This window comes from Anabrus simplex, chromosome 4, assembly GCF_040414725.1.
Source record: "Anabrus simplex isolate iqAnaSimp1 chromosome 4, ASM4041472v1, whole genome shotgun sequence".
In the NCBI taxonomy this organism is placed as follows: domain Eukaryota; kingdom Metazoa; phylum Arthropoda; class Insecta; order Orthoptera; family Tettigoniidae; genus Anabrus; species Anabrus simplex.
The window spans coordinates 330895013-330906318 of record NC_090268.1 but is presented as its reverse complement, the minus strand read 5'-3'; the positions used below and the strand labels follow the sequence as shown (position 1 = coordinate 330906318).

Sequence of the window (11306 nt, the reverse complement as noted above, 5' to 3'; positions counted from 1 at the left end):
AAGAAGATGAATATTAAACCAATTTTACAAGCTTTGATCTTCATGAAGGATGTTACATGGAACCAGTCACAAAGATGCACAAAGGACAAATGTTGCATGGTAAGAAAGATACTTGTTAAGGTTCGATGTATTATGGCAGAATTTTATACAAAATTTAATTCTAGTAATGAACAATCTGATGCATTACAATTTAAAAAAATCCAAAATAGTGTATCATAAATTACTATAGAATATACCGGTATTAGACTGGCTATAAAACTCCTGTAGACTTGGTTAATAAACTAAAAAATCAAACTGACATTCTAAGAAGCAGTGACAACTGCTCACCACAGACATGTAAAGTGAATAGCTATGAACAATAATGTAATATGTCAGAAAAGCAGTAGTACAAGAAACTATCTCATAACATCCCAGGCTTATCTGGACCAACAACCACTGTTAAGCAGTTTGTTGTTTGAGTTGTAGGCCTAGTAGTTGCAAGCAGAATTCATGAAATAGTTTCATTGCTTTATGGCCTATCAAATCTACTTAACAAGAGAATTGTTCCATATATATATAAATGCATAACTTAATACTAAAAGAACTGTATATAAGAAAATCTATGTAAATAAAGGTTATCAAGTTTTGTAACAAAAGAACAACAAAATATGTACAATGATATACCTTTGGTATTATTATTTCAGGTGAAGATACATGAAAAATATCTGGATTCTTTAAGAATAGTGATAATAACAATATCATATTGAACGTGTTACCACTGCCACATCGAGTTTGAGGTGATAAGAATGAGAAATACCATAAATACAATTGTGCATATTCCCCTGAATAACCTCCATTTCTCGGAGAAGTCCACTGCCAGCATATACCGAAGAACAACCTTTGAATGTTCAAGAAGGTCCCAAAATACTTTTACCCATGACAGACTTATACTTAATACAGCGGTTGACCTAGTCTATAAATGTACCTTTATAACATGTACCAACATTAAGAATCTGGGAATCCATTCATCTACTCAAAGAGGTACTGTAGCAATCTAGCGTAACTTATTTCTGAGACAAAGAGGAGTGTGATGAAACTGGCAGTGGCGCACAAGATAACTATTTTTGTAAAATTTTGCTTCACATTCACCACACTTATATTGTGGATGAAATAAATTCTTTGGTCCCCTGTGAAACTTTCTTGTGTGCCTTAACAAGTCACCATTATCAACAAAACCTTCTTCACATAATGCACACTTGAACTGTTTAACAACAGATATTTTACTATTATAACTAACTTCCATTTTGTCATTTATTTGATGAACACCATCATCAACAATACTTTTAAACATAACTCGTTTCAAAGGACTGGCTATCTGGCATGGACTCATCTCGAATGAAAAGTTATTACTCTTATTTTTGTCATGACAAGATACAGATATCGGTGTACTGCATATAAATTTTGGTTTTATTACCTGATCAGGGACCTCTTGACCTGTTTCTACTTTGCACCTTTTTGACTCCAGCATGTTTGCTCTATTCTGACCCTCACCATGTCTTTTAAATGAAAATAGTGATTTCCATGTCTGTCTCTTTCGTTTCCTAACTTCTACATCATTTATTTCATGTTTATCCAACCGTTCTACAAAATTGAAACAATTTCCTTTATTTTCCTGCTCATTTATCATATAATCAGGTTTAGCAGTGTCAAATTTAAGTCCTCGACGCACTGATGCGCTACCTTTCTGAACTAATTTGGTACACTTGTCTTGATTATTCCTCTCATTGGTACCTAAATTCAAAGCATCTCTATTCTTCAATATTGATCTAGGGTAACTGAGTGGGAAAGATGTCCCAAAGTTGGAAGAGGTAGGACTATGATTAATTTGTGAAATCAAATCCTGTATTTCTAGTTCTACAGTTTTAACATTTTTGCTTTCTGTAACTATAGCTTGAGATAATTTGTGCTCTATAAAACTTTGAAGTTCAGTACCATGTTTTTTCTCTATATGAATTAATAACAGTTTCTCATGCTTCTTTAAGACCTTATGTGAACAAAAAATACAAGTAGTGTATGTATCAGGACCTGAACACTGAAAAATATTTATAACATCATTCTGGTGATAACGCATAACGTGTTTTGATACCAAAGCCTTCAAGTAAAATTTTGCATGACAATATGGGCATGGATTAAAGGTGAATTTCTCATTAAGAGGTTGATTTGAAATTTTGTGTAATTCGTGTTCATGGATATTCTTTATATGGTCTTTAAGAAGATACTCTGAAGAAAAGTAATAAATACAAAATGGGCAATATATCTTCAGAGGGAAATTAACAGCTTCAGATACAAATTCATTGGCTATGATGCTAATATTACTAACAATTTCACCAGTGCCTGAAGATAAGCCTGCTAATGGTACTGCACAGTTCTCCAATTTTTCAGCCATAAAAATATGTTCCGGGTTAACAGGAACAGTATCCTGACCACTAGAAGGGCATGCAGTGGATTGTGCATCAGGTTGTGGACATGTGAATAAAAAACCTTCTTTCAAAATTAAAGAAAAGTCAATATTTTCTATGACAGTTTCAGTACTACTATTTGCAAATATGTCATCTGTACTATTGTCATGCTGAACCGAAGACTGAATCAGTGGATCTGCTATCATTTTCCACTCTCGTCGAAAACCACGTTTTAATGCAGTCCGCTACAAAGAAAGAAAAAAAGGTACTAACATTAAAACAGATGTATAAAACCTATCAAATTATTCAATTATGGAGGAACATATTCGTAATTCACGAAATATTAAGAAGAATTATGGGTTAAATAATAAGGAACAGACACTTTCTCCTCCCTCCCACAATTAATTAAATTTAAAGAGACTGTTAAAAACTTTCTCCAAGCGTGAGATCACTTGTTTCGAGTATCACAAGAACATTCCAGTTATAATACCATATTTCTTTTTATAAAAGAAGTTTATATCCAACAGCAGGAACTTGACGTCTTAAAATGTTAGATAGTATCAACATACTGTCACGAAAGTGGAATGAGAGACATTTAAAAATGAAATGAACTTACTGAATTGAAATCAGGTCATTAGAACTTCATTTTAACCGCCGCTCCATATACAGGAATGACAGCGCAACGCCGACCACGCCTCACTTTCAAATAACCAATGCCACTCCACTACCAATGAGATTTTCGAAACCACGGATGCGACGCGTTTCCATGTATGGTAAAAAACCTACGAGAGTCAATTGGTAAGGAAGGAAGATAACAGATTCTCTTTGACGAATGAAATGGCATCGCTTATAATTTGAACCATTCATTACATGAACTGCCAGAATGGCAGCCTGATAATGAGCTTGAGTTAATTTGCTCAGTCGGTAACAAATCAGTATAACAGTTCCAGATGCCGGCCGGCAGAATGGAATTTTTCACCTTAAAAAATGTATCATATAACTGAAATAAGAAGTGACCCACTAGGCTTCAGAATACTACAGAAAATACTATCTACGGCAGTTATAATAATTATAATAATAACATCGAGGAAGAGGAGGCTTGTCATGCAGTTCTTGACACGGCATAAGCCCGAAAAGCCTATACAATATCATGTCTATATGGAAGTATTATTTGGCGCGCATATGTCACAAAGTAACCCATGTTCTATTATAACATCCAAATTTCAAAGTGTCAATGTTTAAGAAGCCTTTCTCGTGCACAGTTGAGATTTCTTCTGAAGACGCAGAGCTCAGTTCTCTGCGAAACGTTAAGAATTTCACCTTGCTCAGAGTTTGAAAATAATGGTATTTCTGTATCAGTCATGTCCATAGTAACAAGGAAATGCATTTTGCATTTTTTACTTTTCTGCAATTTCTGTCTGTCTGTCTGTCTGTCTGTCTGTCTGTCTGTCTGTCTGTCTGTCTGCACACGCATCACGAGAAAACGGCTGAAGAGAATTTAATGAAAATCGGTATATGAAGTCCGGGTATTAGCCGCTACAATCTAGGCTATAAATCATTTTACTCACGCTGAGTGAAATGGTAGTTTATTGGAAGGCCTAAAATTTAATTCTTAAATATTTATATTATTAGTGGTACCGGTACTATCGATAAATATTACATAACTAAAGTTATATAGAATTAAATTTCCGTCATTTATGCCATACATTGTTACCATACCGGCTTTGATAACACAGATATTCATAAATTGTATTTTTGTTACCATGTCCATATCAACGCCGAGCCACGAGAATATGGGTTAACAGAATTTAATGAAAGTCGGTATATAGAGTCGGGGAATAAGAAACTACAGTCTAAGTTAAAAACAATTTTATTCGCCCTGCATGAAATTGTAGTTTAGGGGACGCCGCCTAAAACTTAATTTTTAAGTACCTATGTTAATGGTCCTATCGAAAAGTGCTACTTAACAAAAGTTATAGAGAATGCAATTTCCGACCATTTAAGTTTTATTCAACTTTACCGTACCGACTATGATAAGAGTGGTATTTCAGAGTCGGAAGGAAACTAAATGTGAAGGCGTACAATATTGAAAGCGCACAACATTGATCAACAATAACATTACATTGACCATTGTTTGTGGCGATGTTCTTTGTCTCCTATGCTGCCGCTCAACTCCGATAGATGGGATTACTGCTGCGTACCGAGTATAACAGCCTGACTGAATATTGGGGGAAATAGCCGGGGAGTTAGAAAACTTTCTTCTTTAACATGTCATTCCTCTGGTTTATATATTTTCTGATACCGTACTGCTGGTACGTAACACACTGGTTCCTAGTATTCCAGCTATTCGATCCCTACTCTGACGCGCTGTTTTGAATGATCAGTGTGCTCTCTCAAGACAGAGGATCACTTAGTAGTAGTAGTAGTAGTAGTAGTAGTAGTAGTAGTAGTAGTAGTAGTAGTATGACCTGGTCTAGAATTACACCCCGCCCCCACCCCGATAAAAGACTAAGAGTGTTCACGTATCATGGCTGTCTGAGGCCTGGTCATTCCAGCTCTGGAAGTTTGGACTGTTATATTGGCAGCATAGTACTGTTCGTTAAAAGTGAGAAAATGTGTGGTTTTTCATTTGATTGAGTATTTCATGTGAAATCATTGCCTTTACTCGCGCAGTTGTAATGCCCTATGTTCATTTCAGTTGGGAAAACCCACTAAGGCAATCTTTCTGAGGATGTAAACAGGCAGGTGGAGAGTGAGTGTCTGTCATTACAATGCAATTTCCCAACCTGATTGAGACTGATGGTAGGAAAGCGGGCCTACCATTACAATAAAAATTCCCTAGTGCAGTCGTCATATGAGAAAAGACGTTTGGTGATTTCTCCGTCGCGTTTCTAGCGTAACGTTAAGAGCTAAGCAATTTAATACAGTCTTGATCACAACGTGTACTCTACCTAACCTACTGTTCTGTGTACAATGTAGAATTCCGTAGCGAAGCACGGGTACATCAGCTAGTCATGTCTATAAGTACGAGCCGTGAAAGCATTAATGACAATACTTCCATATTTCGCGGGATATGCATCGATCGTCTGACAATGAACAGTATATGTTTTCACTCCTCAATAATGCTGCTACCTGTGTGCACAATGATAACGACTTAAGAGTTGGATTATTGGTTACAGAGAGCCTTTTGGTGTAGTGTACTGAGCACGTGATTTTATGAATAGCGAGAAACTTTTGTCGGCGAGAGAAAACGTTAATGAGATACACATGTCAAAGTTAGTGAAAATCTTAATTTAATGTTTCCTGATAAACATGCAATATTTTCACGTCAGTTTGAGCTTTCTTTCAGTTATTTATGTTAAAATAAAATAAAGAGGAGAAGTTAAAGGGGTAATTTTGTGACATCAATGGCACTGCCACAAAGTAACCCCAGTGTTCTAAAATTGCTTTTTTTAAAAGGAATCTGGAGTCAGAAAACGATGTTCCACAATACTGAAGCAAGAATGTCCATCTCTTGTTAAGATCTAATTGAGAACTGTAGTTAGGCCCACAAGAGTTGAAGTCTGACGTTTAGCGCCACCAGCGAGAAAAAGTTGACTAACGCTGCTCGAAAATGGTCTGTTGCTATGGCAACGATAACAGCGATGCCACATTTAAGGATGCTATCGGCATGTGGGTTGGCTTGTTCTCAGTCGCTTTGGTCATATTATTCGGAATGGTATTGTTAGCTGTGTTAGTAAATGCTGGTTTATGTAATAATTTAAGTGTTTATTATTTTCGTTCTTAGTTTATTTTTTCCGTAAGTTAATCAGTGGCTAGTTGTACAGTTCCTTCTCTATTTAACATGTGCATTTGTTGAGGTTATTGTCAGTTTAGTGTTCTGCATTAAATGCCGGAATTATTAACACGAGCTTACGAACGGGTCAAAGTTTACTGAATTGCATTAAGGGCACCCGGAAGGGGCTATGTCTGCCATGTTAAAATGGGCGTTTTTAAGGAACATTTTCTCATAACTTTATGAACCAAGGAAATTCATTTTTTGTATACATATTTATTAGACCCTCATACGTGGATAGACGACATCATATTTTAATATCTTCTGTTTTTTTGAAAATATACATTTTTAAGTGAACATCAAAATTTTAGGTTTTAAAATGAGACATTTTGTTCCATAATTCAGAAATCGTACCTTTGATTTTTAAAATCTCGTGTTAAAATACGTAGAATGATTAGTTACATACCACCTACAAGTTTCGTTAATGTACGTTTAGTGGTATCCGCATAAATGTTCCTTAGATACACAAAAAACTACTTTTCAGGAAACGAGCCTCAAAGTTCCTTATGCATTCCACATTCATACAGACGATCATCTGGGTTCTCTTCCATCTCATCCTGTAATCTTCTATTTACACTTCCTTTCTTCTGTCTTCCAAGCTTCACCAGCTCCCTTTCTGCTGCATCTGCTTTCCTTTTTCTTTCCTTATCTACAATTGACATTCGTTTCAGTGTTGTGCCCTCGAGGTACCGGTATACGAAGTCTTTGTAGAACTTCCCTCTTCGAGATATTGCCCCCAATGTATATTGCCACGGCATCATAAACACCAAAGTGGAGTGTTTTTATACTCACAAATACACTCTTGGGTATCCGAGTCCAGATCACATTATTTAAGCATTCGTTAGGGTTTGGGTTTTACCGGGAAGGCATTTCCGGACCATAAGATCTCTGAAGACTGGCCTTATGGATTCCACGACTGCATACGGGAGACTGTGCTTGTGGTCGTAGTTTCCTTCATTTTTATGGTATTTGCACTACGTGTCCTCTCCTTTTGGACACAAACCGTGCTGTGGTTGTTCATTCTGCATCTTTTTTATAGTAAATTGGGGAACACACACTTGTAACGTTTGGAATAACAACAGTGATTTTCCTCTTTCCCACATTCTTGCGCACCTTGAAAATCCTATTACTATGTCTACGTATCCTGTTCAATGTATAAAACCAAACGAAAAAGAAAGCAGCTGAATCCTGTTGTGAAAGAAGCCGCCAAAACAAACAATAAACACATGCAGTTTTGTTCTCATTCATTCTGCCGTCCAGGATGGCCAACAATTGAAAGTTGCACTTTCCTGCAACACAGGTAATATCCTCTCGCAGAAAATGACCACGTTCTGAAACATAAACACCTTCAACAGAGTCTTTGTCACCGCTTACAGATGGAAAGTAATGTTATGTTACATCAGTTCGAGGACATGTCATGCCCGACATCTGCACCAGTCCAGGTAATATAAAAATTAACACCCTTTCAAACGTCGCAGAGGTCTGAAACAAAAAGTATTCGATAGAAGAAAGTCACAGGTATATAAAACTGCAAAAAAATAAAAAAAAATCGATTTCACCCCTTCCGGGTGCCCTTAAACCAACATAGTTGATTAAATATTCAACCTGTAAGAAAAGGTGATATTTCGCAGACTGAGGTAACTATGACAACGTAGCGTACTTCGTAGTTACTGCTTTCGCCGCTCAAATGTCAGACTTCAACTATCATGGGCCCAACTATAGTTGAAAATGATCCGAATTATCTACGTTCTTGATGCAGGAAATGTGGCATTTACCCTCTAAGCCAGGAGGAGTGCTGAAGTACATGTTCAACAGGGCAATTGATGTAGAAGGTGATGTTGTGAAACAAGCTGTAAGTTTCATTGAGCACCTGAATCTCAAAAGAGGTAAGGTAACAAATAATGGCTGAAGAAAGGGGAGATGTATAGATGTGCCACCTGGAAGAAGTATGACACCTTCAGATTTTGACACTGTAGATGAGATTTTTAGTTGTAGTGGCATCAACGGGAACTGTCGATCAAAGAACATTAAAGACACCCGAAAAGGTGATTCAAGTAAAAATGACAATGATGACATCTGTACTGAGTCAAGAGACAATTCATTGCAGGAAGAAGAATTTAATTCTGGCTATGAAGTAGTTCCTATTCGTGAAAATCGTATCTTCGAATCCGATGATAATATTGTTGAAACATGCGTAACTGTAATAGTTGAAGGCAAGTACCGTACTATCCAGGAATCGTAACGAAAGTATACAAGCAAGGTGCAGTTGTCAGTGCTATGGATAGCACCGTGAAGTGGCCGGACATCAAGGATGAAATATAGTACGCAGATGACGAAATATAGTGTAAAATTAATCCGACCATACTAAGAGGAAAACTTGAAATCTATGGCATTCCAGAACTCACAGCACAGCGCAAAGTAAACAGTTTTGTAAACTATTCGTTCTTGAATGATGTAAATATTGCAAGTGGTTATATCTGATGGTTTAAAACATATACATTGTGTTGTATTACCATGGTTGTGAAAGAAATTCTCCTTTTGTATTTACCGAAGTCTTAAGTAACCGCTTAATGGGGGTAACTTTGTGACATAGGGTACGCACCAAACATGGAAATGCAATGGTAAAAATATGGTGTCACAAAGTAACCCCACCTAACGAGGTAACATTGTGATAAGTTCTTCTTGTAATATTAAGTTATTAAATGCAAATACATGGATAAAAATTGTTGCAAAACACGAATAAAGGACGGAAGCATACGATAATATAGAAAAAACTTTAATACACAATTATATTATTCCGATTATATTGAAATCGTCAAAACTAACACAAAGTAACCCCAGTTTACGGTATGCCTATTTTGATCTCAGTATTATTAAGCGGAATTGTTACTGTTAACGAGTATTAAATTTTAAACCTATAAAACAGTAATATCCAACGCTTAATGAAAACGTCCAATATAAGAATTTACGAAAAGGTTTCGTATTCTTTTAAAATGGTTAAATCATTTTTGACAGCACCCTTAAAACTTTTGCATTTACAAAAACAGACATACATGTTTTTCAATCTATCTTCTTTTCTCTACCGCTTTTCCCGCACCTGTGGGGTTGCGGGTGTGAACTGTGTCGCATATGTGGGTTTGGCCCTGTTTTACGGCCGGATGTCCTTCCTGATGCCAACCCTATATGTAGGGTTGCCACAAGATTCAGGATGAAAATCAAGACACCAACATTGACAAGTTCCAAACATAGGTGCCGCCGACTCCACGGGAGCAGTTGCCCCCCATGCATATAGTGATACGGGGACGCAATCGTATTTTTGGTCCCGTAAAAATATTTAGAAGGGGCCGATGACCTTCAATGATTGGCCTCTTAAAACAACAAGCATCATCATCATCAAATATTTGATATATTCATCCTTGCCCACGTGCTCAAGACCAAAAATTGGCGCCTATGTTTCCAACGAGTGTATTTGGGTAATTCCATGTGAACTGTCCCATCCATTACCAAACGACCTGATGTTAATGTTAAAAATCAAATAAAGAAAGAATAAGAAATCATACACCAAGTAAAATATTTATTTTACAGACCCCTCCAAAATTATATAATATTCAATGTTATTTGCATAGATGAGACATTCCCTTAGAAAAGCATTTGAGCAAAATTTTAAATAATTTGCTCTGATTTTCAAAATTCAGAACACTTGGGGATTTTTGAAAATTCAGTCAGGACGTCGGGACACGTGCTCAAATTCTGGACAATTTCACTTTTTCAGGACGTATGCCAACCCTACCTATATGTAGGGTTGTAATCGCTATATGTCACGTGCGAATGAAACGGTTTGGTACTCGTGACGCCCTAGCGGCAAGGGAAGGCGAACCTAGACGGGAGAGTAGCGAACGCACGTAGTAGACAATCATTAGTCTGGGCAGCATTTGGATGAGATTGTGACATGGTGCCCGGATTATTTCAAGGATTCTACTGTAAGGAAAGGAGAGCAGTTGAATGACAGTCCCGATATTTTTAACATAGAAGAAAGATCGGGACAAATATCCAGCTAATGTTGAGGGGAAACAAATATTAATACATCACAGTGTATTGATAAGATTTTCAATTTTTTTTTGCATACTTCATTTATTAACTCACTGCAACTACGTAGTAAGTTCATAAGCAAAATTACGAACACTATTTAAGTTCAGAACACAGTACTCTTCAAAGACATTAACACATATTCTGTATACAAATATTCTTCAAGCTGACTCGGATAGAATCTGTATATGGCAACTGCCTATGTAAGGCAGGTTTGTCAGAAAAGTGCCAGGATATTGCAGCCCTGTGTTTTTTAAATAGCGATAGAAACGCTTCCAAAACGCCTATTGTCAATAAATTGTCCGTAATTGCCTGATTGTTAACTGGTACCTCACTGGAAGCAAAACATGGTATTAAAATTGTTGATCCTACTAGCCCGTGCACTTGCGTAAATAACCAGGCAGATATTCATACCTGTAAAATGTTCGACTGTGTTGTCATGCCTTAATTTTCGTATTTTGTAACAATGAGCAATTTTTTCTAAAAATTCCATTTAATGTTTGAATTTAGTGTCAGAAGTGAACTAAGTAGACCTACGTACACAGGGCGGTCAGGAACTCTTCAAAGCATTCATTTTACAAAATGAAGGATGCAAATACTGGAACTGTTCGTGGGTGTCCTTGGTTTTTCATCCTACGTGATTCGTTTCAAAAATGTCGCCCACGCTTTCCTTCTAATCAAATTTTGTTTGTCGTTCGGAAACTTGAAAAAGACTTAATTACAGGAGGAGAGATGCTGTACGTAAAATTACACCCAACACCTGGAACAATAATTGATGTAACTGTTAGAAGTTGTGGAACCACAATCAGTTTTGGAAGTCACAGAAGATAGAAGCTAATAGCAATGCAAACCGCATGCAAGAATAGAGCAATCAATCAATCAATCAATCAATCAATCAATCAATCAATCAATCAATCAATCAATCAATCAATCAATCAATCACTCAA

General features: G+C 36.7%; 1 protein-coding gene across 1 annotated transcript; it reads right to left on the bottom strand.

Moving 5' to 3' along the window:
• Positions 1 to 745: 745 nt before the first annotated feature.
• On the bottom strand, positions 746 to 3097 carry LOC136872269 (uncharacterized). The gene is made up of 2 exons (XM_067146090.2): positions 3055 to 3097; positions 746 to 2683 (listed from the first exon to the last, which is right to left on the bottom strand). The coding sequence occupies exon 2, from the start codon at positions 2642 to 2644 to the stop codon at positions 1034 to 1036; it is 1611 nt and encodes a 536-aa protein (XP_067002191.2). The 5' UTR covers positions 2645 to 2683; positions 3055 to 3097; the 3' UTR covers positions 746 to 1033.
• Positions 3098 to 11306: the final 8209 nt, after the last annotated feature.

Bases quoted from the DNA above. Each gene is read 5' to 3' on its own strand.
- LOC136872269 (XM_067146090.2), bottom strand. From the start codon at position 2,644: ATGATAGCAGATCCACTGATTCAGTCTTCGGTTCAGCATGACAATAGT.